Source organism: Procambarus clarkii, chromosome 45 (genome assembly GCF_040958095.1).
Source record: "Procambarus clarkii isolate CNS0578487 chromosome 45, FALCON_Pclarkii_2.0, whole genome shotgun sequence".
NCBI lineage: Eukaryota > Metazoa > Arthropoda > Malacostraca > Decapoda > Cambaridae > Procambarus > Procambarus clarkii.
The window spans coordinates 5,737,857-5,760,347 of NC_091194.1; the positions used below are offsets into that span (position 1 = coordinate 5,737,857).

Sequence of the window (22,491 nt, forward strand, 5' to 3'; positions counted from 1 at the left end):
AATATGAGCTTTCAGTAAACAGGATGCAACAAAAGGGAAAAGGCACTGTGGTCCTCAGAACCACTGTGAAATGTGAAAGAGTTCCAGCAGAGTCAGCATGTGTGTGTATCCATGGGTTGGACTTGTCCAGACATTTTACCAGTAAATGAAATACAACCAAATACAGAAAAATATATATTGAAGTACAGTATACACGCAAGTAAGTATTCTGCAGTGGAGGAAACAGTTTGGGTCAGTGGAGGTGCCAGAACTGTTAGTGTATCTTAAAAATAGTTACAAAACTATCTCTGCTTAAATATTAATTAATTGGTTTGTCAACATATCATTAAAATACCTTGAGTAAGAGAAGAGTTTTGGTTAAGGGATATTAATGAGCTCAGTCTCAAAAAGCTCCCATGGTTATTTTTATTTTTTATTTTTGGGAGAAATGAGTCTCACTCAGTCACTACTAGAAATTGGCCCACTTCACCTAAAATGCTGGTTTTATCCTAATAAACCTTGACCAAATGAAGCAGTGTAGGACATGAGAAACTTTCAATTTTTAATTTAATGCAGTTTTCATTCACCAAGTTAGGGAAGTTATTGCCCTAATTTTTGATAAATAACTTTTAGACACTGTAGCATGGAAAAGCCTAGAGAGCAATGTAAAAACTGTACAGTCAGGTTCTCCTGGTCTATATCAAACATTACACAATGGGAGTTGGGTGCTATGGAAAAGTCACTGAAAATAGGTTAAAAAAAATTCTATGGCCGACTTTCATTACAAGTTTGACAAGATTTACATTCGCCAGTCATGGAGTTACCATTGTAAACAACAGGGTACGGGGGGGCTGGTTCACAGGGAAAGTCTGGGGATAATGGTGAAAACACACAGCTAGCAAGTGACACAAGTACTTAGTAATTATGTTCAGGTAGACACTTTATTGAAATACAAATATTGAAAGGGTGATTTTGGTAGATAGGAACATATTTCACATTACTGTATTCTAATCTATATACTGTAACATTATCTTTGTAAATCATGATTTCATGAAGCACAGATTTCAAGGAATGACTCTCCTGCATTATACAAGAGCTGTCAGTACAGTACTAATCTGCTAGGGACTTCATATTTAAGTTTGTTCAACAATGTAATATTAATTTCACCATTTTCATGAACCATATAGAGTACAGTATTATATTATTTTATGAATAAGATTATTGCTATTATTATTATTATTATTATTATTATTATTATTATTATTATTATTATTATTATTATTATTATTATTATTATTATCAATATTGAAAACTTACTACAATACCATACTGTTTAAATGAAGGTGAAGTAAAGACCCAATGCATGTGTAAATGTATTATTAAACCAAATTTTTGGATGAACCAACATTGTTTATCAAGGTGACAAACAAACGTTGTGATAAAATATATAGGTTCATCCGAAATTTGGGTTTAATAATACACTTGCACATGAATTGTGTTACTAATCATTCCCAACTGTTTAGATCTACCAAATAGGATAATGCTTATGCTAATGCAACCAAATGGCCACAACTACCAGGTCCAAATTCCTATTCTGAAGGCCAATTGTCTAGAAAATTGTTTCAGAAATTTGAAACTTGTCACAATGTGCAGTATTTGGCAAAACACGGATATCGCAGTGAATGGTTTTCCTTCACTATTCAATTATATACAGTAGCATCAAAAAGGTTAAACACCTCACCAAGAACCCAAAACCATTACCATTGCAAAATTTACAAGTCTCACAAACTTTCACCAGTATTACCAAACATTTCATGGAGAGTCAATGTACCTTTTTCAAAATGAGGCTGGATGAGGACTTGGGAGATGTGGACAGGATCGAGGGTGAGGCTGCCTTGGCCCAGAGGATTATACATGTCTCCTTCTGATTCGCTGATACTGGTGAAGCTTGTGGTCATGGATGAGGGAACAGTTTCCACTTGACAAACAAAATGTATGGTAGTATAAATGTCCAGATTCAAACAACTATATTTTAACCCTCAAAGTGTGGTCATTATCATGTGTTGATCAACAAGTACCATGAGGTCATTGTCAAATTCTTGCTGTAGACAAGAAAACTGTACAGTAGTACTTAGAGTTATCGAGGTTGCCCCCTTCTTCCTATAGGCCAACTACTGACCTTTCCCAAGACAAAACCCACAACAGTTGACTAACTCCCAGGTTAGGTACTGGTACTCCCTATTCCTGTTAGGTGAACAGAGGCATCACGTGAAATAAAACGTGCCCTTCCCAGGGATTGAACCCGGGATCTTTGATTGTGAGTCAAAGACATAGAACACTGTACTATAGGAGTCAAGTGAAGATTGTCTTGTGTTGGTGTTTGAATACAAATGTTGTGCATATTGTTCCAATAGCTCCCACCATCTGGTTAATTTGCAGTTACCTTGCATTGATTCTGAGTATCAAGTCCCCACAGCCCAATCTCTGACCAGGCCTCCAATCAGGGAAGGCCACAAAATAATTTGGAGTCAGGCAGGATTTAGCTCCTGGTCCCCTATCAACAAATGACAATGACAGCACTTCGGGCAACATAATGATCTATATTGAATACATTTATTTTGGTATTTTGTTTGCTTTTGCATTCAGATTCCTTAATTTAGAACATTTCTGATGAAAAATTAAACAAATATTTTTTTCATTTGGTCCAGGGTTCTACAATGTAATGCTGACAAATGCTATATAAAATATTTAACACTGCACAGGCCAAAATATGAGTAGAGTAAAAAGTAAACAAAAAAAACAGCGTTGAATGTAATGAAACGCCATTTTCTGAGTGAGACCCAGAGACTCCCCGGAGCTATCTGGGCTGATATGAATGTATTAGACCCTGGCAACAGTCAATGTGCATGGAGTTGAACCATGCTCTCCTTTCTCTCTTCTCCGTTTGTGGTGGGCCCCTTTGGTTCAGGATTGTTCAGCAAAGGCTCTTTTCTTGTTGGCTTTGGCTCTGGGGGTTGGGTTGGGGAGCTTCATGCTCTCCTCCAGCGTAGGGATTTCTGCTCTTTATGTCCTGGTGGTAGGTTTGTTCGTTTGCAGCCATCTTCTTCTTTTCTGGCGAAGAATGAGACCGGAGGGATTCTTGGGTTGTTGATGCTTGGTTGGTCAGGCTGGGGGTGGGTGCATCATGTGTTGTGCTTGGTTGCAGCTCTCCACCGTTACCTGCGTGCCACGGCCTCGGTGGCTGGGAACATGCTTTGGGTTGACCCGGTTTCCCTTCTTCCCTGTTCCAGGGTTCTGGTCGTCTGCAGAGTTATTTGGCCCAGCCAGCCTGTGGTCTATCCTCGTGTCCACAATGTTCGTAAGTTTGCTGCACTGGCTGCCGTCTTCAGTAACATGTCTTGGGCTGACATTCAGTAACATGATCTTGGGCTGGGCTTGGGAAATCAAAGAACTCCCAGAACCCCATCAGGCAGGTAACAGACAGGGAAGAGAGGGTAGAGGAAAGTAGGAGTAGGTGGGGAAGGGATATGGAATAGGGGTGGAGAAGAAATATAAGAGGGAGAAGGGAAATGATTAGAGAAGAAGACAGCAAAACCAGAGCGTAAGCTGTAGTATCAGCAGAAACATCTACCAGTGACTGCCAACGAGAGTAGATGAGGTGCGGCAAAGCTAAGCAAGGCTTTGGAGAATCACTATAAGGGAGTCGCACATGAAATAAACCCTAAACAACTTTTAATAAGCTAATTTACTTGAAAGGCTCAATGAAAGCATGTACAGTACTACAGTCAAATTATGTATTACCTTTCTCATTACTGATCTTCTTGTTATTGCTGGAAGAATCTGAGGCAGGCGACTCTGATCGGTCGTTGAGCACAGAACGCAACCCACGCTGAGCAGTTACCCAAATGCGAGACGCAGTGCCAGATCCGCGTGCCACAGTGCTGCCATCTAGGCTAGGACTGTGTGTTGCAGATAAGAAAGTAAAAATAGCAAGAATTAAAAGAGGTGAATATGTATTAACGTGCACATCTGTAACTACAGTTATGTTTGAGATTTCACATGTATGTACACAGTATATATATATCATCTATATACTGTGCCGTTATCATCTACATACTGTACCATCATCATCTCCTACATACCATACCATCATCTCCTACATACCGTACCATCATCATCTAAATATTGTACCATCATCTAGATACTGTACCATAATCATCTCCTACATACCCTACCATCATCTCCTACATACCGTACCATCATCATCTAAATACTGTACCATCATCATCTAGATACCGTACCATCATCATCTCCTACATACCCTACCATCATCTACATACTGCACCATCATTATCATCTATATACCATACCATTTTCATCTATGTGCTGTTCCATCCTCATCTCCTTCATGCTGTACCATCCTCATCTCCTACATGCTGTTCCATCCTCATCTCTTGCATACCATCATCTACATACTGTACCATTATCATCATCAATATGCTGTACCATGGTCCACTAGTTCAACATGCCCAAGCCATCTTGGAACCAGTTTTGTATCTAGCGGGGAAGCAAGTCAAGCAACCACTTTTCCCCGAGTAAATTTTTCCTAAGTTGGGCCTTTTCAACAATATTTTTTTTAATTCTAGTTCATGGATGCGATGGAAGTCGAATCTCCAATATTCAAACCAAGTTGTCTTTTAAAACTCCAGAAAGTGTCAATCCCTTTTTTTATGCCAGTTTTCTTCATCTTTCAGTACTAAAAGTAGAACCATGCAATCAGATCAAATCTTGCACACTGCTTTTAAAGAAATTTTGTGATACTGGATGGGCGTCCTGATAATTAATGATCCGATAACTTGTGGCCAAGTACTTAGGCTAAACTAACCTGGATATAACTTCAATGTCTGAGGATGTAGTGGTCTCAACTTCATCTCCTGAGCTGTGACCAGACGTATGACCGGAACCAACCTTAAGAGCCTCAGACCTAAAAAAAACAAAAAACAAAAATTGAAGACTATTTATTTGTTAACTGCCATGAATTTATGCAGGCATTTTGGCACTGTGGTGGGCCACATCATGCAATAATTGAGAGATGGATTCAGCAGCACATCAATAAATGAGTTTGTGGGAGGAGGCCAGGTTGAGGACCAGGCCGTGGGGACGACACGCCCCAAAATCATTTCAAGGTAACCATCTCAAGGTGGGTAAAAAGGGGGAATGGGGTAAGTTGAATAAATCAACATTTGTCTATACTGGAAATACAAATTAAATTAGATTTGATAATTCTATTAAAAATGCAAAACATTGGCTATGCAGAATTGCAGGGCTCATTGACAGTCCCTCACACCACCTGCATAACAGCCACACTAAAGGTTATCACACGAATGCTCGATAATCCAAATTACAGTATGTGGGGTCTCCCACCCCCATTCTGGCTAGTCAAAATTATTCCTGGAAATTTCCCCCACCCCCTTTCCAAACAAAAAATAATTTATTTGGGTTTTCCTTTGCCAAAAATCTCAATAACCCAAATTTTATTTGAATTGAGCCATCAAAAACTTGAACTCAAATTTACTTGTTTTCCCTTTCAGCAGTAATCTCAGTACTTTAACTCAAATTTTAATTTGAGTTGAGCAGACAAAAACTTGAAATGAATTTATTCAGGTTTTCTTCATGCAAATATCTCGGTACTCAAAATTGTTATCAGAGTTTAGCAGTCAAATACTCTTAACAAATTTATTCAGATTACACAAAGATTTGGGTTGATAGAATTTGGATGTTCTAGTACTTACATTACAGTACATGTATATGATTCATTACTGTACACTAGAGATGTAGTTTATGACAATGCATTTTTCTTGTGTTCTATTCACAAACAAAAATTGTCACACAAATGCTTCCAAAAGATCTCTGGTTGAAAGATATCTCCAAATGTAATGAATTGCAGCTGGTCTCAAAGTTCACCAACTCAAGGTCGCAATGTATTGTATTAGCACTTCAAACATATTACGAAACATGGACAGTAAGCTCACCGTTCTGAAGATGAGGGGGAGTGCTCTCTCTCTGGTGGAGGAGATGCTCCGCTAGCAGCTTCCTCATCTCCTATTGCCTCCTCCAGCAGACAACGCACAACTGCTCCTCCTGAATTACTCATAGTGTCATCAACATTCTCATTGCTTCCTTGATGCTCCTGCTCACCCACACGTGTAACACTCCTATAAATAAAGGACAACAAATTGTAGGGTATATGCAACTTAAAATCCTCACTATATTAATATCATTCAGCCTATGGGCTCTTCTAAAAGTCAGACTTTCAAGAAACAAATTTTTTCCTTTTTTTTTTTTCATTTTTCTTATTTTCAATTTCTACTAAATTATTTTTTAGCCACCCATCCTCCTGATAAGGTAGTACTTTTTGTAACTACAGTACAGTATGGGGATGATCATACAAATATTTACGTGATGGCTAAATAGAAAGTAAAACTGGGTACTACTTTAGAACTGGGTACTGCATTTGATAGTTTGGAAAAAATAAAGCTAAAAACTAAACCAAAATATTCCTAGGCCTAGTATAGCTATATGTACTATATCAGGCCTCAGACAGCATGTATTAGGCCTAGGATGGTTAGGTTTCATTAGCAACATAAATCTAAAAACTTTTCCAGTTTGTCCAAATTTAATAATACAACTCTACTTTCTACTTTCCAGCATCTCCATATTATTACCTGTAGGCCAAGACACTTGACTGCAATCACCTTTATTGAGGGAACTCTCTCACACAAAGTCAACTTCGGGATCATCATACCCCGTGCTACTTGGAACTTTTGTTCCGAGTAGCTGGATCTTAAACAACAACTACAACAACGACTTTCGTGCTGTACTCGTTTCTAGCAGCCATTTGAAAATATTAGAGCCTGGTGTGGTAACCTAGGTTTGGTGCTAGACAAAAGTATAATGTAATTCTACTGGGAAAACCTAAATAACCTATGGTAAATCAAACAGACTGGGAAGGTATCATGGTAGTTGAGAATAATGAGGTGGTCTCAGCAACTGGAGTTTAATCCCTATTCAGTTAAACAAGTACCTAAAATTCTCCCTTTCACTTTTTTTTTTTTTACCTTATTCGCACTTTTTTCATTAGAACATTTTGTTCATGCTGAGTTAAATACTAATAAAGAGACAACAGCACACAAAAAGCTCTAGCACAATGGATACAAGATCCAGAAACATAAAGGGTAACTAACCAAACCATCTGAGTAGAATCCACTGAAGCTGTGATAGTGTCCGAACTACCTCCACTTTCCACGGAAATATCTAATGATATGGCCGGTGCGGCACCCTCTACTTCCTCTCCAGGAGCTCCATCTGCACATACAACACCAGTGTGAGTAACAACTCTTCTGTCCTCTAATAATGCATCATTCTCTTCTGACTGGGTATTATCAGCAGATGTTGCAGAGCTCTCTGATGCTGAAGACTGTGTGATAAGTTCAAGTGCCACTGAAGGTGACGGACTACCGAGAGTGTGCTCCTGAGTGATTATACTGGCATCCAACACAGTTTGCATGCTGGAGGTTGAGGTACTGTGCAAACTTTCACTGACTGAAGTATCTTCCGCTAAGCCACTACTCGCCAGTGAACTGGAATCACCGTCTCTTATACTACAAGTAAACTCAGTTGTAGGTTTGTGAGTGGAGGCCAAGCTTTTGTCCCAAGGTGTTGGCTGTTTTATTACAGTCGATTCTAAAGATCTTGTTTCTGAATCATAATTTTCTACACAAGGATCACCTACTACAATTTCTTGGGGTGGAACATGTTGACCTAAAGATGGATGGAGGTCTGATTTCATGTTAGTGTTCACCAATAGCTGTAATGTGGGTTGTGTGCTCACAACATTTTGTGGAGGACTTAGGTCTAGTATGAGCGTATCATTACACGAGTCTTGATGTGTAGGAGTTGAGTCACTGGACGAGGGACCGCTTAGCACCTGAAAAAGATAGACAATCATTTTCATATAAAACAAGACACTATACACCTTAAGACAAACTCATGATCAGAAATTATTCTTTTGTAAACGGAGTGGTAGATGGTTGGATCAAGTTAAGTGAGAAGGCGATGGATGCCAAAAGTCAATACAGTACTGTAGTTTTAAAGTGTCATATGACAAAGAGTAGCAGTAAGATGGGACACCACGAGCATGGCTCTCATCCTGTAACTACACTTAGGTAATTACACACACAGGCTTCCTGCCTCTGAAAAAAAAATTATTAATTATTTTTATGATAAATGAAGACTCTTGGGGTCACTTGCAAAAGAAAGTAATTATCAAAAAAAGGCACCAAACCGGGATGGTTATGTAGCACCATCGAATGTGCGGAACAATCAGAGGGCGCTAAATATCACCAATGATCCAAATACGAGAACAGAAATGCATAAGGGGAACGATATCAAAAGTATCCGATTCACCAAGAATTCTATCGAGGGACAAGCAACCGCAAGGGACGGTCGGAAAGCAAGACACACGCTCGTCTTGGAATCCAGGACATTCAACAAGAATATGCACGATTGTAAGAGGGACAGTGGAATTTGGACAATAAGGAGCAGGGCGGCGCTCCATTAAGTGACCGTGAGTTAAGCGTGTATGGCCAATATGCAACCTCGCCAGAGCCATTTCCCATCACCAGTTATGGTGGTAGGAGGAAGGCCATGAGGACACACTACCCTTAAGAGTATGCAATTTGTTAAAAATAAAAGAAGACCAACAATCTTGCCAATGGGTAAGGATGGAGGAATGAATAACTGAGTAAAAGTCGGAATAAGGAATACAATACCTAAACGGGAGATGGGCCAGGAGCGGACAGCTTCCCTTCCCTGGCGGCAGGGTCCGCACGCTCATTTAAAGAAACACCAATATGGCTGGGAACCCAGCAAAACTCAACTGACTTAAATTTACTGGAAATAAGAAACAGCCAATGTTTAATCTCGATGACCACTGGATGGACTGGATTGAAGGACCCGAGAGCCATGAAGGCACTACGATAGTCAACGACAACAACAAAGGAAGATTGACAACGAGAAAGCAGGAGACAAAGAGCATAGAGAATAGCATAAAGTTCTGCTGTGAAGATGCTAGTCTCTGGAGGTAGGTGACACATATAAGTGCAGTCAGGAAAAAGAACAGAGTAGCCTACACCATCCACAGACTTAGACCCATCGGTGAAGATGGAAACGGAGCGGGAGAGTGAAGAAAAGTGCTCAAGGAAAAGGCGTTTCAGAACAGTTGGAGGGGTAAAAGCTTTAATGATGCGGGTCAAGGAAGAACAAAATTTTGGAAGCGGGACTCACCACCGGGGCAATGAAGGAACAAGACGAGGAGAAATATTAGAAATATGAACTGAAAGAGAATCCTATAGGCGAGATAACTAGACAGAAAGAGGGAGGTGGTGAAGAGGAACAGGAACTACAGGAGGGGTAAAAGTCAAAGCACAACAGGCGAGAGGAAGGATGTTGCAAGGACGGCGCAAGATAGCGAAGACAATAGCGATCATGGCGGTCCCGGAGAGATAGGAAGCCAGTGTCAACATACAAGCTAAGGGTGGGAGTCGAACGAAAGGCACCAGAGCTGAGGCACAATCCAGTATGGTGCAAAGCATCAAGACGGCAAAGAGTAGAAGGAAAAGCAGACGAGTAAGCAGGGCAACCATAATCGAGTTTAGACAGGGTGAGAGAGAAATGTAAAGCGAGGAGTGCGCGCCTATCCGCTCCTCAAGAGTACAGGACAAAACCTTAAGGAGGGTATGGGCCTTAGAGCATTCAACTCTGAGGTAAGAGATATGGGGCAACTAAGACAAACGAGTGTCAAAGATTAACCCCAAAAGCTTAGCGGAATCCTTGTACTCAAGGGGATGACTCGCTCGCAAAAACATCATGTAATGTGCATGAACCTTAGGCATATAGACAAACTTTGCCCCACCCAATTTCAAAATTGTTGCAAAAAAATGAATTCGCATGTCAGAATTTGCACTTTCCAAACTTGCTCAGGGTAAGGGTTTATATAATCAGAATATATCAGTACAAAAGCCACATAAAATAATATTCACAATTTTATAACTTACCTCTATGGAGGAGGGTGAGGTAACTAAACTGGATGAACCAAGGACTTCAATTGATTCAGGAGAACTAATGGGACTGGTAACTTTTCCATAGACAAAATTTACAGTTAATTTGGTTCTGGTTGCTTCAGAAAAAGTGCCTGACACCTCTCCATCAGGTGAGCTGCTGTCAGAGGTAAGCACCACTATACTGTCTGGTGTATTACTTTCAGAGTTAGTGCACGACACCATAGTTCTTCTTTCATAGCCGTCACTCTTACTACTCACACTACTACAGCTTTGGAACCTTTCTTCTTCTACACTTTCACTTATTTTTTCAGTCATATGATCAGTCTCGTCCTCTTCCTCTCCCAAAAACACATCTTCAGATATGGCAGATGGAACATCCAGATCAACCGAGCGTCCAGAAAGAGAACCTTGGCTCTCCTGTCGTACAAACCCTCCGGTGTCACTGTCAACGCTCCCCACCACAAGTCGACTTTTAGCAAAACCTTCTATGTCAATAGCATCGTCGGCTAAACTGTCTTCACGAGCCTCTAGTTCACCATGTATTGTTCCAAACTCTCCTGAAATATAAGTGTTAAGTAGAACTGGAGTATAGAAAAGCACCTCCTAATACAAACTATAAATTTATATAAAAATTTGCAGTATAGGATACCATGCTACATTCTTGATCCACAACTAAGGGGCCCAGGTTCAATTCCCAGGTGAAACAGAAAGAGTTGGGCATATTTTGTTACATTTGATGCATCTGTTCACCTAGAAGTAAATAGGTACCCAGGAGATAGGCAATGTTGTAGGTTGCATCCTGGGAATGGTCAGAAGTTGACCTAGGGAGACCTCAATTTAAGTACATGAATAGTCTTCCTGTCCCCAACAATGGGAAATCATTCCTTCGCTAGATCCTGTCAATATACTCCCCTGCTCTAATGGATAGACGTGTATGGAACCTAATCAAAACGAACCAAAGTTCTTTTGTATCTGAAAGTTGCTAAATTATGCATATACAATATTTTACACTCACAGTACAGTATTTTACACTATAACCTTGCTCATGTGTATCATGCTGGGTCAGAATCCTTGGAGGGCTGGAAAAGATTCACTAATGGGTAAATGTTCAGAGTTATCATACAATGTCCATCTCATCACCTTTCTTGGTGAACCAGTGCAACACACATATGAGTGCATGTGGGGGGAAGAGAAGTGCATGTGGGGAAGACAGGAGTGTATGTGGGGGAATAGAAGTGCATTTATAATAATAATAATTCATTTTGTCAGGGGACAGGCAGCCAGTGTATTCATATGTTAGGCTTATATCAACAGCTGTGTGCTGTGGCTGCCTGCCCCATACTGTGAACATTGTCATCACTGGTTTACTGTTATCTGAACTTATAAGTGTTTCTCACTATCAGGATCTTCCTTATCACCATCATCCTTAAATTATTGCAGCTACTTATTTATTTCATCATCATTAACACTTTCGCGGGATGACGACTCAGTGAGGCGCCAAAAGTTTATTAAACGAATGTGGGGAAATGACGCATCAGTGCGTCAAAAATTAAAAACATTTTTTTGCTTTCGGCTTGGCTGTGGGTGGGGCGCTCCGTGGTTTTGGACATTATATGCACATAATCTTGTAGGGAATTTTATTGCAAACACATTGATACCAAAATGAAAGACCTAGAACGAGAAATGAGGTGACAAAATTGAAAAAAGAATACACTTTTCAGTATTACCGCGCACTCACATGGAATGCCCAACCCACCTTGGGGTGGTCTGGCGTTCGCTCGCCCAAAGTGCGAAAGTATTAAATGATGCTGTGGGTACAAGCTGCATGTCGGTGCTGTGAGCTGCTGCTGCATGCATTACCAATGATTGCTGTCTCGGTACTGAGGTTCTCACACCTAAGAAGAGTCCCCACAATTTTTTTTCCAAAATGGCATCTGTTTACTGGAGGCCTAAGGAAGTGGATGCGAGCCTCCTGCATCCACGGGAGTTTTAAATCTTACGCTAGACCTCAAAATGACCCTAGCTGACATGCACATCATGGATGAAATTGGCCTATTTAACACACACACTTGAAGTATTAAACAGCACACCTATTTAAAAGTATAATATTGAGGAGAGCTTGACTAAAAATAGATAACAAATCATATTAAAAAAAAAAAATACACAGCAAATGGAACACAGAAGGGAATTGCAGGTAGTGTTTGGAGCAGTGTCAGAGTTAAGGGTTATGCAAATGCTTCTTACCTTCTAGGTGTTGATGGTCTCCAGACATGACCATAATGCTGCTCTCCCAGCCCCAACCCCACTCGTTGACAGCTCCATCATCATTGCTAGTCGCGTCTGCAACCTGCTGGCCCTCGTTACTTTTGTCATTCAACTGCAAGGACAAAAGTTATTAATAATACAATTCTTTTGTTAATCATATTTAGTGTTTCTATTATGAGAAATTAACTGATTAAACCAGGAACTAGTAAGTGGAACTGCACTTTTGCACACTTCTTCACTTATGCCAGTGAACTAGTCAGTGAACTCCATCCCTGCAAACTGCTCCCATATAGGTAACTGATTTCTAAAATGTAACAATTCTTATAGGTTTTATGTATTTAATACCTTAGTATCTATGGGAATTTTGTGTCTTCTTCAGATATTTAAGTTTAACCATTTAACTGCAACCCTTCATTTTTTCTTGGGTCAATATGAGGCCACAGTTACAAGACCTAAATTCCTGTTCTGAAGGACAGATATCTGAACGGGATGTTTCACAATATTAATATTACGGTTTTAATGCATTTTTAAAACTATTGCAGTGAATGATACTTGTTTGTAAAGTAAGCATTCCTGCTTATTGCAGCAAAAATATTCAAGACCAATAAATAAGCCTTTACATTAGGAAAAACTTTTAGTTTACCATTATAGCAGTGAGACTGATATTGGTAAAACATATATCAAATACTGTAATTAGGATGGTAAAACACTTTGAAGAACTAATAGACACCCAACACCCACACATGAAAACAAAGGGAGTGACAAACCGAAACGTCATCATTTCCCTTCCTATTAGAGGTGGGGGATTAAGGTGTGTAATTTTCAAACATTATTTTGACTCTCTACAAGAACTAATAAACAACTGCCATTAACCTACACTGAAAAACAACAATGTCTGGAGAATTGCTTAAAGAAACATGTACAAAGAACATATGAAACACTTATACAAAGCCACCTCCTGAGGGATGAATTCCTAAATGGAACAAAGCATTAAAGTTTTTAGACAGATGGAATGAAGCTGCTGTATATGAATGAATTAAGTGAAAGAGAAGACAAAAACAAATATGGGGACAAAATGAGGCAGTAAGAAGCTGAGGCCCTGCATCCCTAAACTCCTCAGGGACATGGATTCAATCCCATCACATGGCCTCAATATTTATTCACAGATTCAACACATTCTTGTGATTTCATTATGCATTCACTAACTAATGTTTATTTTGTGGACATTTAATATGACAAGTAACCAGTTATAAAAAAAAAAGCATTATAATGTCGGTTAGATTTGATCATCCAAATTACAAACAATTCTAGATTGGCAAAAAATTTACAGTTGAAAACTAGGAAAAACACAGCTATATTAAATATCTTGCCATTTACCTGAACCTCTTTACTGCTTTCATGATCTTCCAAACTAGATGTGCGAGGCTGGGTAGATACAGGACTGGTTGTTAGTTGTAGGGTTGGTAAACTTGTGCTATTGCGAGGAGGCTGTGTAGCCACTATGCTCTTTTCTGATCCACTTGTTGCTTCACAAACTTCTGCAAGATGAACCCTTCAAATATTCACTAATCAAACATTCACATAAAAGTAACTAATAAACATATGAGAAGGTTTTGAAAATAATGTTATATATATATAATTCCTATTATTGGGGATAGGCAGCCTGTACTGAGGCTTATTGATATCTCCCTGGCCTGCCCTACACCAATTACTGCCCTTCCCAAGGATTCAACCCACAAAAGTTGCCTAACTCCTATATGCCTATTTTTCTGCTAGGGGACTGAACCCAGGTTCCTCAATTGTAAGTTGAGGATGTAGACCACTGTACTACTGGATCCATAGATATGGTTTAAAACAATCAATACATTGTAGAAGTGATGCACGATTCATACCAAGGGTCCAAGATGTACAAGGCTGCACACTGCTCTATCAATATATTTATTTTGCATATTTTTACTTTTATACTGTATATTTTTTGTACTAAAATATTTTTGATTTATACTCTTTGTATTTACTATGCTAAGGGTTTAATACATAATATATTTATAGATATTTATTAGGGGTGGCAGATCAAATTCTACAACACAGAGTGGCCTACTACAAGGTAATGGGGTACTATATGAAACACTGTACAGACCAACCTGAAGGATAAAAAACTGTCACTTTCAGAGAACCAAATGTGTAAAAGGGCAAACCACATCAATTCTTCCTTTAAAGTGTTTCAAAGATTGTGAATGTATTTCCTGACCAACATTCAGCATTATTTTAAATAAAATATGAAATTAATACCTTTCTTTCTGGCAGCAGGAGGATTCTCAAAGAAAGATCCAGTAAATGAGCCCCATAAACTGCCAGGCATGATAGTCGTACTGCTGGACTTTTCCTCATCTGGAACAGAGTATTATATAAATAACCCATCTCACACATAAGAAAATGTGTGGGTGTCAACTTGATAATGGATCAAGACAGAAATGATGTCACTGTCATTTTGATACTTGTGGCAAAGGTTATTGATTTTAGCCACGTTACTATGACTAAAATCTCTGCAAAGAATTACGTCATTATCACTACCTCATTTTCCACCAGAGTGGCGACTACTAGAATGCATACAAATATATTAACAATTATTTATCCCTTACACTGCTCCATTCACTATCTGCAATTTCCTCCTGTCTTCTAATTTTCATACATGATTTTCCCATTTTATTTGGTAAGTTTAGTTATGTGCACCTGAATGTAGTACTTTTATACAGATGCACAATTTAGGGGTTAATCAGCTTCAACACTGAGTGCTCAACATGTGTACATTATACGGCCAACATGCACTGTACTACCCAGCCAGCCTCTCACACTCTCATCACACTAGTACTGCAGATTATTTTACAGTCAAAGCTTAGTTTATTTTTAGTTGTTGTATTGTGTCAATAAAACTTGCACTGTAAAATCAGTATTGTTAAAATGTAATATTTTAAAACAAATATAATTCTAAAAAATTCAGCTTGCCAGAAGTCATTAAAAGTAAGCTTCTAAGGGCTTCAAATGTCTCTAGCCCAGGGCCATATGAGTCCAATCAACCCAGAGACCTCTGTTCATTCTTCACCACAAACAATTTTAAGCACATAGAAATTGTAATAAATGTACTCTAATTAAAAAAAATACCTTTTGGTTTTGGAGTCGTTCCTGGAGATGGATCTATTGGGGAATTTGCAGGAGTGACCGGTGACTTTGCCTTTTCTATTCCAAATGATGCAAAAAAATTCTCAGACTCATCTTTCAGCTTCTCTGGTAGTCCTATAAGATAATGTTTTCTTGTAATTTGAACTTAATAAGACCATAAAAAGAAAAATAAGTATAAAGATAATTGCAGAAGTCCTATGGGACCATATGAGGCAGGTCCCATATATATTCATTTATATCCAAACTCATTCATATTACAATACACTGTATATGCAATATTATGAGTCAAAACCCCGCAAGTACATTGACTGTTGTAAGAAAAAAAGCTAACAGTATTTTCTACAATGGTAGCAATACAAATAAATGGAGACTGTAAAGCTGCCTTATATACCATTTTTAGAAAAGAAATCTAGAGACCTTAGTGATACTAATCACATATTTGTACTGTATTTAATTTCCAAAATACAATTAGGAGAAAGCTTTGCCATAAGAAGCTCAATAGTAATATTAATAATAACAATAATGATGGTTTTGTTCATATCGTTGATGTTGGTGTTAACAATAATAACAGCAGGATTGGTGTTAGTGTAGATAATGGGCGTAGAGTTAGCAACGGCAAAGTTGATAATGGTAATGAACAACATTGTAGCTAATGGTATTTGTGATAAATTGTTATGATTGCAGTTCATCATATATGGGCAAAACTGGTTGTGGTTTACTGAAAGAGAGTTGATGACCATAAAAAAGCAGTAATAAAATTTTATGAGAATAAAGCCATTGCTAACCATTGTTGGGATTTTAATCACAAGATGGATTTTAATAACCGAAGAATTGTATACAACTGTTCATATATATACAGAATAACAGAAAGAGATGCCTAATACAGTAGAAGGAATAATTATAGATTCTATAGAGACAGTAAAGACAATAAATCTTTTAGTAAAGGAAATCCAATTAACCATAAAATTATTCTTAAGGAAGCAAAACTAACTAATCTCATTAATTCACATAAGCACAGAATTTGTGATGTTCAGAGTAGGAATAATGATTCAATGGAATCCTGCCCACAGTTCCTAGAAATCATGATAATTGAGCATTCTTTTGAAACTTTGACATTCCTGGGGAGCATAATCACATCATCATCTAATGATGGACGCCAAGTGAGGCGCTCTACAAGATCTATAAATGCAAACTCCTAAAACCTTGTTCGGAACATTTACAGTATACAGTACCTTGAGAAAGGATGCAGGTTACATCTGAAATTTTGATTTTAAATACCGTACATTTATACATATTTTGGTTCTTTCCTTCACCTTAGAGTGACAAAGCTAAATATGCAATAAATTGAATGTACATTATATGCAATGCTGTACTGCATATTATTATTTAGCAATGTTTGCCTGTTGGGCACTAAAAAATAAACAAAATTTATATTTGTAAAAATTATTGCTTTTAAGTTCCCAAATGCCTCACCTTTCGGAGTTGGTATAGTTGCAAAATATGGAGTTTTAGAGGGAACTGGGCTTTCATCACTTTCCTCTATGTCAAGAGCCTTATCAATAGTCCGCTGAGCTTCCTTTAGAGCTGATCTTGCCAAGGAAGTGAAGCCAGCAGTATCAAACCAGCTCATAGTGGTGGCTACCTGAAGTGAACAATATAATTAATGATCTTAGAAGCATGATAGATACATTAAAATTATACATACAGTAATTAGTTGACCACTAATTGCTTAGCTTAAATTCACTGGAGTTCAGTACCAGAACCCATCATGTGACACTAAAATCTTTCTGCCATTCATCAACAGGATAGGTATAAAGTTCACAACCACTCACAAGATAGGTATTTACCTGAATTTACCTGAGGGCCACTATCTTCCTAGTGGCCTCGATGGAGAAAGAAAGCCACCAGCTTTGATAAGCTGGCAGCTTTGTTTCTGATGATTTTTTCAGAAACTGAAAAAAGATTTGAAGAATTCTTGAAGAAAAAAAGAAGAGAACAAAGAAGATTGTTCCTGAAGTTATTTTCTAACTAGATCTTAAACTGAAGTAATATTATGGCATTTACAGCCTCGTTTGCTAGGTGGCTCTAGAGTTTATAACCCTAAAGGTGAAAGAGCATATCTTGTGTTTTGTCCCACACTGTGGCTTGTTGAGATTGAAGCCTCAAATAACCTAACCTAATCTATGATAACCTAACTTTATTAGCCTAAAATCATCTAGGCTTGTTTGATTAATAGCTTAATATAACATATAAATGAGCAATTCTCTAAATGACTACAGGTAAAATCTACTGAGAGATTACTGTAATCAGCTCTAATAATTTTTAATTAAGATTCAGCACATATTTTGTATTTGTTGTTGTATATACAACACATAATTATTAGGAAAATGAGAAAAGTTTGTTTAAATTACATTTTTGGTGTCATGAGTTGCCGCCCATCTGGGTGGGTGTGGAGCAAGACTAGTAACTGTGTGACTCACCATAGATGTAAAGTGCCTTGTATAGTGACTGTTGTGACTCTCTTGTTGAATCACTTGTGATATAAAAAGATTAGTGATATGTATATTTATTTGTGTAAATGATTGTATGTATATGTACATGTGTATGTAACATTAGCAATTGTGTACCTAGCTTCAAAGAGTTTCACTTGCTTTGCTAAATGAACAATGGGATTCAGTTCCTGAACCTATAATGTGCCTCTGTAACCCTTTCTACAGGATGGGTATAGGGTGCATAATAAAGAAAAAAACTGAAAGAAATTGAATGAGTTGATCCGATACTCTTTACCCATTACTCAACTTCCACTATTCTTAATACATGTGGGGAGAGTGGGGAACTTTTGATAATCTGCCAGCTTCCTGTCCCCATTGAAGCCACTTGATCCCAAGAAGTTACACAAGGTAGATACAAGGTAGATAGACCCAACCTAAACCCAAAGCAACCTGACCTAGCCCAAGCTAATACATACTAATCCAACTATATATTATTATACAGTAGTTATATGTAGTTCTGACAAAACAAACTTTATCAAACCTCTTGTGTACGATTTGACTGTATCCCACTCATACTTGTACCTCACTACACACTTGTATAATTCCAGCTGATAATGTCACTACCCAAATATTTCAAGAATTTTATGACAAATATTAACACGATTAATTCCATCTGATATTTCACGCGTTTCACGACAAAATAATAACATGATTAATTACAATATTTAATATGATATATTAAGCACGTCCATAATTTAAAATTATATACCTACGATTATTTCATTGAAAGAAGTTGTGGAAGCCATCTCTGTCTGCAACTTAAAAGCCTCATACGACAAAGAATTCAACCATTAAAGTACTGTAGTTAAAAGCTATAATGCAATAGGTACATCACGGGTAGAAGGCGGGACACAGAGCTCAACTACACTTCCCCCAAAGTCACTTATAGGTGAGTGGTGATAGGTAAGTACCGTATCTTGTTTCAAATGTAATTTGTATCAATTAAAAATTATTATTAGCATTATTATTATTATTATTACTGTGATATAGGGACACCAATAATGATGAAGACTTGTGCCTGGAGTGAGTCTTGACGTCAGCTAAAGTGCAGGTGTTTCCTGTGTTTAGTGCTCCTCCAGGGCTTTACCACGGCCACACCACCTGCAGGACGACCATGAGCAGGTGTTGACTCAGTAGCTGCCTCGGGGAGGTGTTAGTACCTGTCTCAGGCAGGTGTTGGGGCCTTCATCTGCAGGAGTTGGCCAAGGAGGAAGGTGGTGGTGTTGTTGTTGTGGCAGCTGACACGCAGACACCCTGGCTCCCTCCCTCCCCTCCCTCGCCACTCCATCCCTCCCCTCCCTACCTACTTTACTCCAAATACAAATCTATATACCATCTTTATAATATTATATTTACAAGAAAGTACAATGGGTGAGATTACATTAGAGTGATATTTATACATTCTTGCAAAGGCATTAACCCGCATAGCGTTTAGGGCAGGTCCTTAATCTAATATATCAGGTAATAAGGTGAAAAGGTGCAATTTTAGCAAGGTTTTATATCAACAAATAATTACAATATAAATTGACAGAGATGATTACACAGAGATGATTACTACATATGTCTTAAGTACTAATATTGGGGGAAATGGGTAGTACAAGATACAGTGTGAGTTTGAAGCACATTAAGGAAGGAAAGTATGAGGGTGAAATTAGGTACTTTTTGGTTTTACTTTTGAATAGGGGGATAGGTTGGACAATTTTGTAATTCATCAGGGAGTGAATTCCGAGGACTGGGCCTTTTTATTTGCATGGAGTGTTTGCAAAGATTTAGTTTGACTCTGGGGATATCAAGGAAATACTTATTTCTAGTGTGTTGCTCATGGGTTCTGTAGCTATCAAGGAAACGTTTCAGATCTACAGTAGCATTTAGGTTTTGTTCACTATACTTTCACTTTCTTCACTATACTCCTTCCTTCCCTACCTATTTTACTACGTCCTTCACTATTCTCCCTCCTTCCCTACCTATACCTACTTACCTACCTTACTCCATCTTTCTTCACCATACTACCTCCTTCCCTCCCTACTTTACACCACCCTTCTTCACTATACTTCCTTCCTCCCTCCCTCCCTACCTACTTGCCTACTATACTCCCTCCCTCTCTACCTATTTTACTCGGTCCTTCTTCACCATATTTCCTCCTTCTCTCCCTACTTTACTCTATCCTTCTTCATCATACTCCCTCCCCTACCTACCTACTTACCTACTTTACTCCATCCTTCTTCATCATACTCCCTCCCTCCCTCCCTACTTTATGCCACCCTTCTTCACTATACTTTTTCCCTCCCTACCTACCTAGTTTCCTCCCTTACTCCATCCTTCTTCACCTCCCTCCCTTATTCCTTCCTAGTTTCCTCCCTTACTCCATCCTTCTTCACCTTCCTTCCTTCCTTCCTTCCTTCCTTCCTTCCTTCCTTCCTTCCTTCCTTCCTTCCTTCCTTCCTTCCTTCCTGCCTGCCTGCCTGCCTGCCTCCCTCGATCCTCCCTTCCCTTCCCTTCCCTTCCCCTCCCCTTTCCTTCCCTTCCCCCTCCTCTTCCCATCCCCTCCCCTCCCTCCCTCCCAAGATTCAGGAAAGACTTGGGTAAATACTGGTTCGGTAACAGGGTTGTTGATTTGTGGAACCAATTACCACGTAACGTGGTGGTGTGGTCCCTCGATTGTTTCAAGCGTGGGTTGGACATGTATATGAGTGGGATTGGGTGGTTATAAATAGGAGCTGCCTCATATTGGTCAATAGGCCTTTTGAAGTTACCTTTGTTCTGTGTTCTTATGAATAACCGAACTCAATTAGGGGCTCACCACATGTAGCCCGTGCTACAAATGTGGTGAGCCCACATTTGTAGCACAAAACCACCCAATCTCATGTATAGTGGGATTGGGTGGTTATAAATAGGAGCTGCCTCGTATGGGCCAATATGCTTCTGCAGTTATCTTTAGTCTTATGTTCTAATGTTCTTAACTAAGTGATTGTAACCTAACTACCGCTGCCCACTGGATGGGGGGCGGTGTGCAGGACAAACATATCAATTGTGACACTAGCTCTCCACATGTCAGTTGTTTAATGTAGAAACTGTACTTGTGGTCGATCTCGAACCCATTGATGATGTGACGACTTATACTAAATTTTGTAACTAGCTCATCAATATTGTAACTTGCTTAGCTAAATGAATTGTGGGGTTCAGTCCCTGAGCCCATTATGTGCCTCTGTAACCCTTTCCACTACCGCCCACAACGTGGGTATGGGGTGCATAATAAATAAACTAAACTAACTCCCTACCTGCTCACCGTTTCGTTAGTGGCCCTCAGGTAAATTCAGGTGCTCCCTCCCTCCCATTCTACCTTCTTCCCTCCTCAACCTATCCCATCCTACCTTCTCATTCTACCTTGGTGAATCCCGTGGAGCTCCCACTCTCTCCCTACCTTGAACGGGGCTCCTACTTCCTCCCTACTTTTCATACGGAATTCCCACTTCGTCCCTTCCTTACTCCCTACCTTCTTATTTCCTACATGGCCCTCCGTCCATCCCTTCCTCCCACGGAGTCCTCCTTCCCTCCTCTTTTTGCGAAGGAGGGAGGTAAAAAAGACCGAGATGTGCAGGCCAAGAAAAAAGTTATGAGTGTTGCAACCCGTTCTCGCAAATTTAATAAGTCAATATTGACTTATTATATATGTGCATAGGTGACATACTTAACATAATAGTTTCCCTTGAAAAGCTTCATAGAAAACACCGACCTTGCCTAACCTACTTAGTATGTTAAAATAAGCATCTTATAGCTTCGTAATTACAATTGTTACTTAACCTATTATAGGTATAGGTTAGGTAATAATTGTAATTACGAAGCAATAAGATGCTTATCTTAACATACTAAGTAGGTTAGGTAAGGTAGGTGTTTTCTATGAAGCTTTTCAAGGGAAACTATTATGTTAAGTATGTCACCTATGCACATATATAATAAGTCAATATTGACTTATTAAATCTTATAATAGTGTGAGAGCTGTCCATCATGCTGACATGAAGTTGAAGTGTCTGTTAGTCAAAATAAGCCAAGCATGCTCTTTTGTCAGAACTGCGAGTGTTTAACTGAATATACCTGAGGGCCATCATCCATCTAGTGTCCTCGAATGGTGACAGGAAGCTGGTGGCTTACATAGAGAAGGTTCCAGAAGTTCTTCTAGTCCCCAAATCTGGCGTTCCAGTATCTAACATGTATATGTTACTGTATTTGATACCTCTCTCGGCTCCTTTTTTGGAGCTTTGATATCATGTCTATGCATGCCATATATATGGCCTCTGTATTCCTTCTATTTCAGAAATCTTAATTTTTGTCAAAGGTCCCCCCCCCCCCCTTTTCAGCTAGATTTTGAACTGCAGTACAATAATGTGGCATTTACGGCT

General features: G+C 39.0%; 1 protein-coding gene across 4 annotated transcripts in view; it reads right to left on the minus strand.

The window, feature by feature from the left end:
• LOC123769811 (TATA element modulatory factor) overlaps positions 1–19,364 on the minus strand; it is a 36,837-nt gene extending 17,473 nt beyond the window's left edge. Inside the window, exons 1-12 of one of the 4 annotated variants that reach the window (XM_069301268.1) lie at positions 19,255–19,364; positions 17,016–17,184; positions 15,525–15,656; positions 14,655–14,753; positions 13,743–13,903; positions 12,345–12,477; positions 10,095–10,657; positions 7,224–7,966; positions 6,012–6,194; positions 4,865–4,963; positions 3,781–3,938; positions 1,811–1,957 (exon numbers count right to left, since the gene is read on the minus strand). In XM_069301268.1, the coding sequence (XP_069157369.1) occupies positions 1,811–1,957; positions 3,781–3,938; positions 4,865–4,963; positions 6,012–6,194; positions 7,224–7,966; positions 10,095–10,657; positions 12,345–12,477; positions 13,743–13,903; positions 14,655–14,753; positions 15,525–15,656; positions 17,016–17,172 (2,575 nt within the window). In that variant the 5' untranslated portion in view covers positions 17,173–17,184; positions 19,255–19,364. Of the gene's footprint in view, positions 1–1,810; positions 1,958–3,780; positions 3,939–4,864; positions 4,964–6,011; positions 6,195–7,223; positions 7,967–10,094; positions 10,658–12,344; positions 12,478–13,742; positions 13,904–14,654; positions 14,754–15,524; positions 15,657–17,015; positions 17,185–17,389; positions 17,498–19,074; positions 19,097–19,254 lie in introns of those variants that run through there. The other 3 variants (XM_069301269.1, XM_045761119.2, XM_069301270.1) reach the window with 3 other exon arrangements.
• Positions 19,365–22,491: the final 3,127 nt, after the last annotated feature.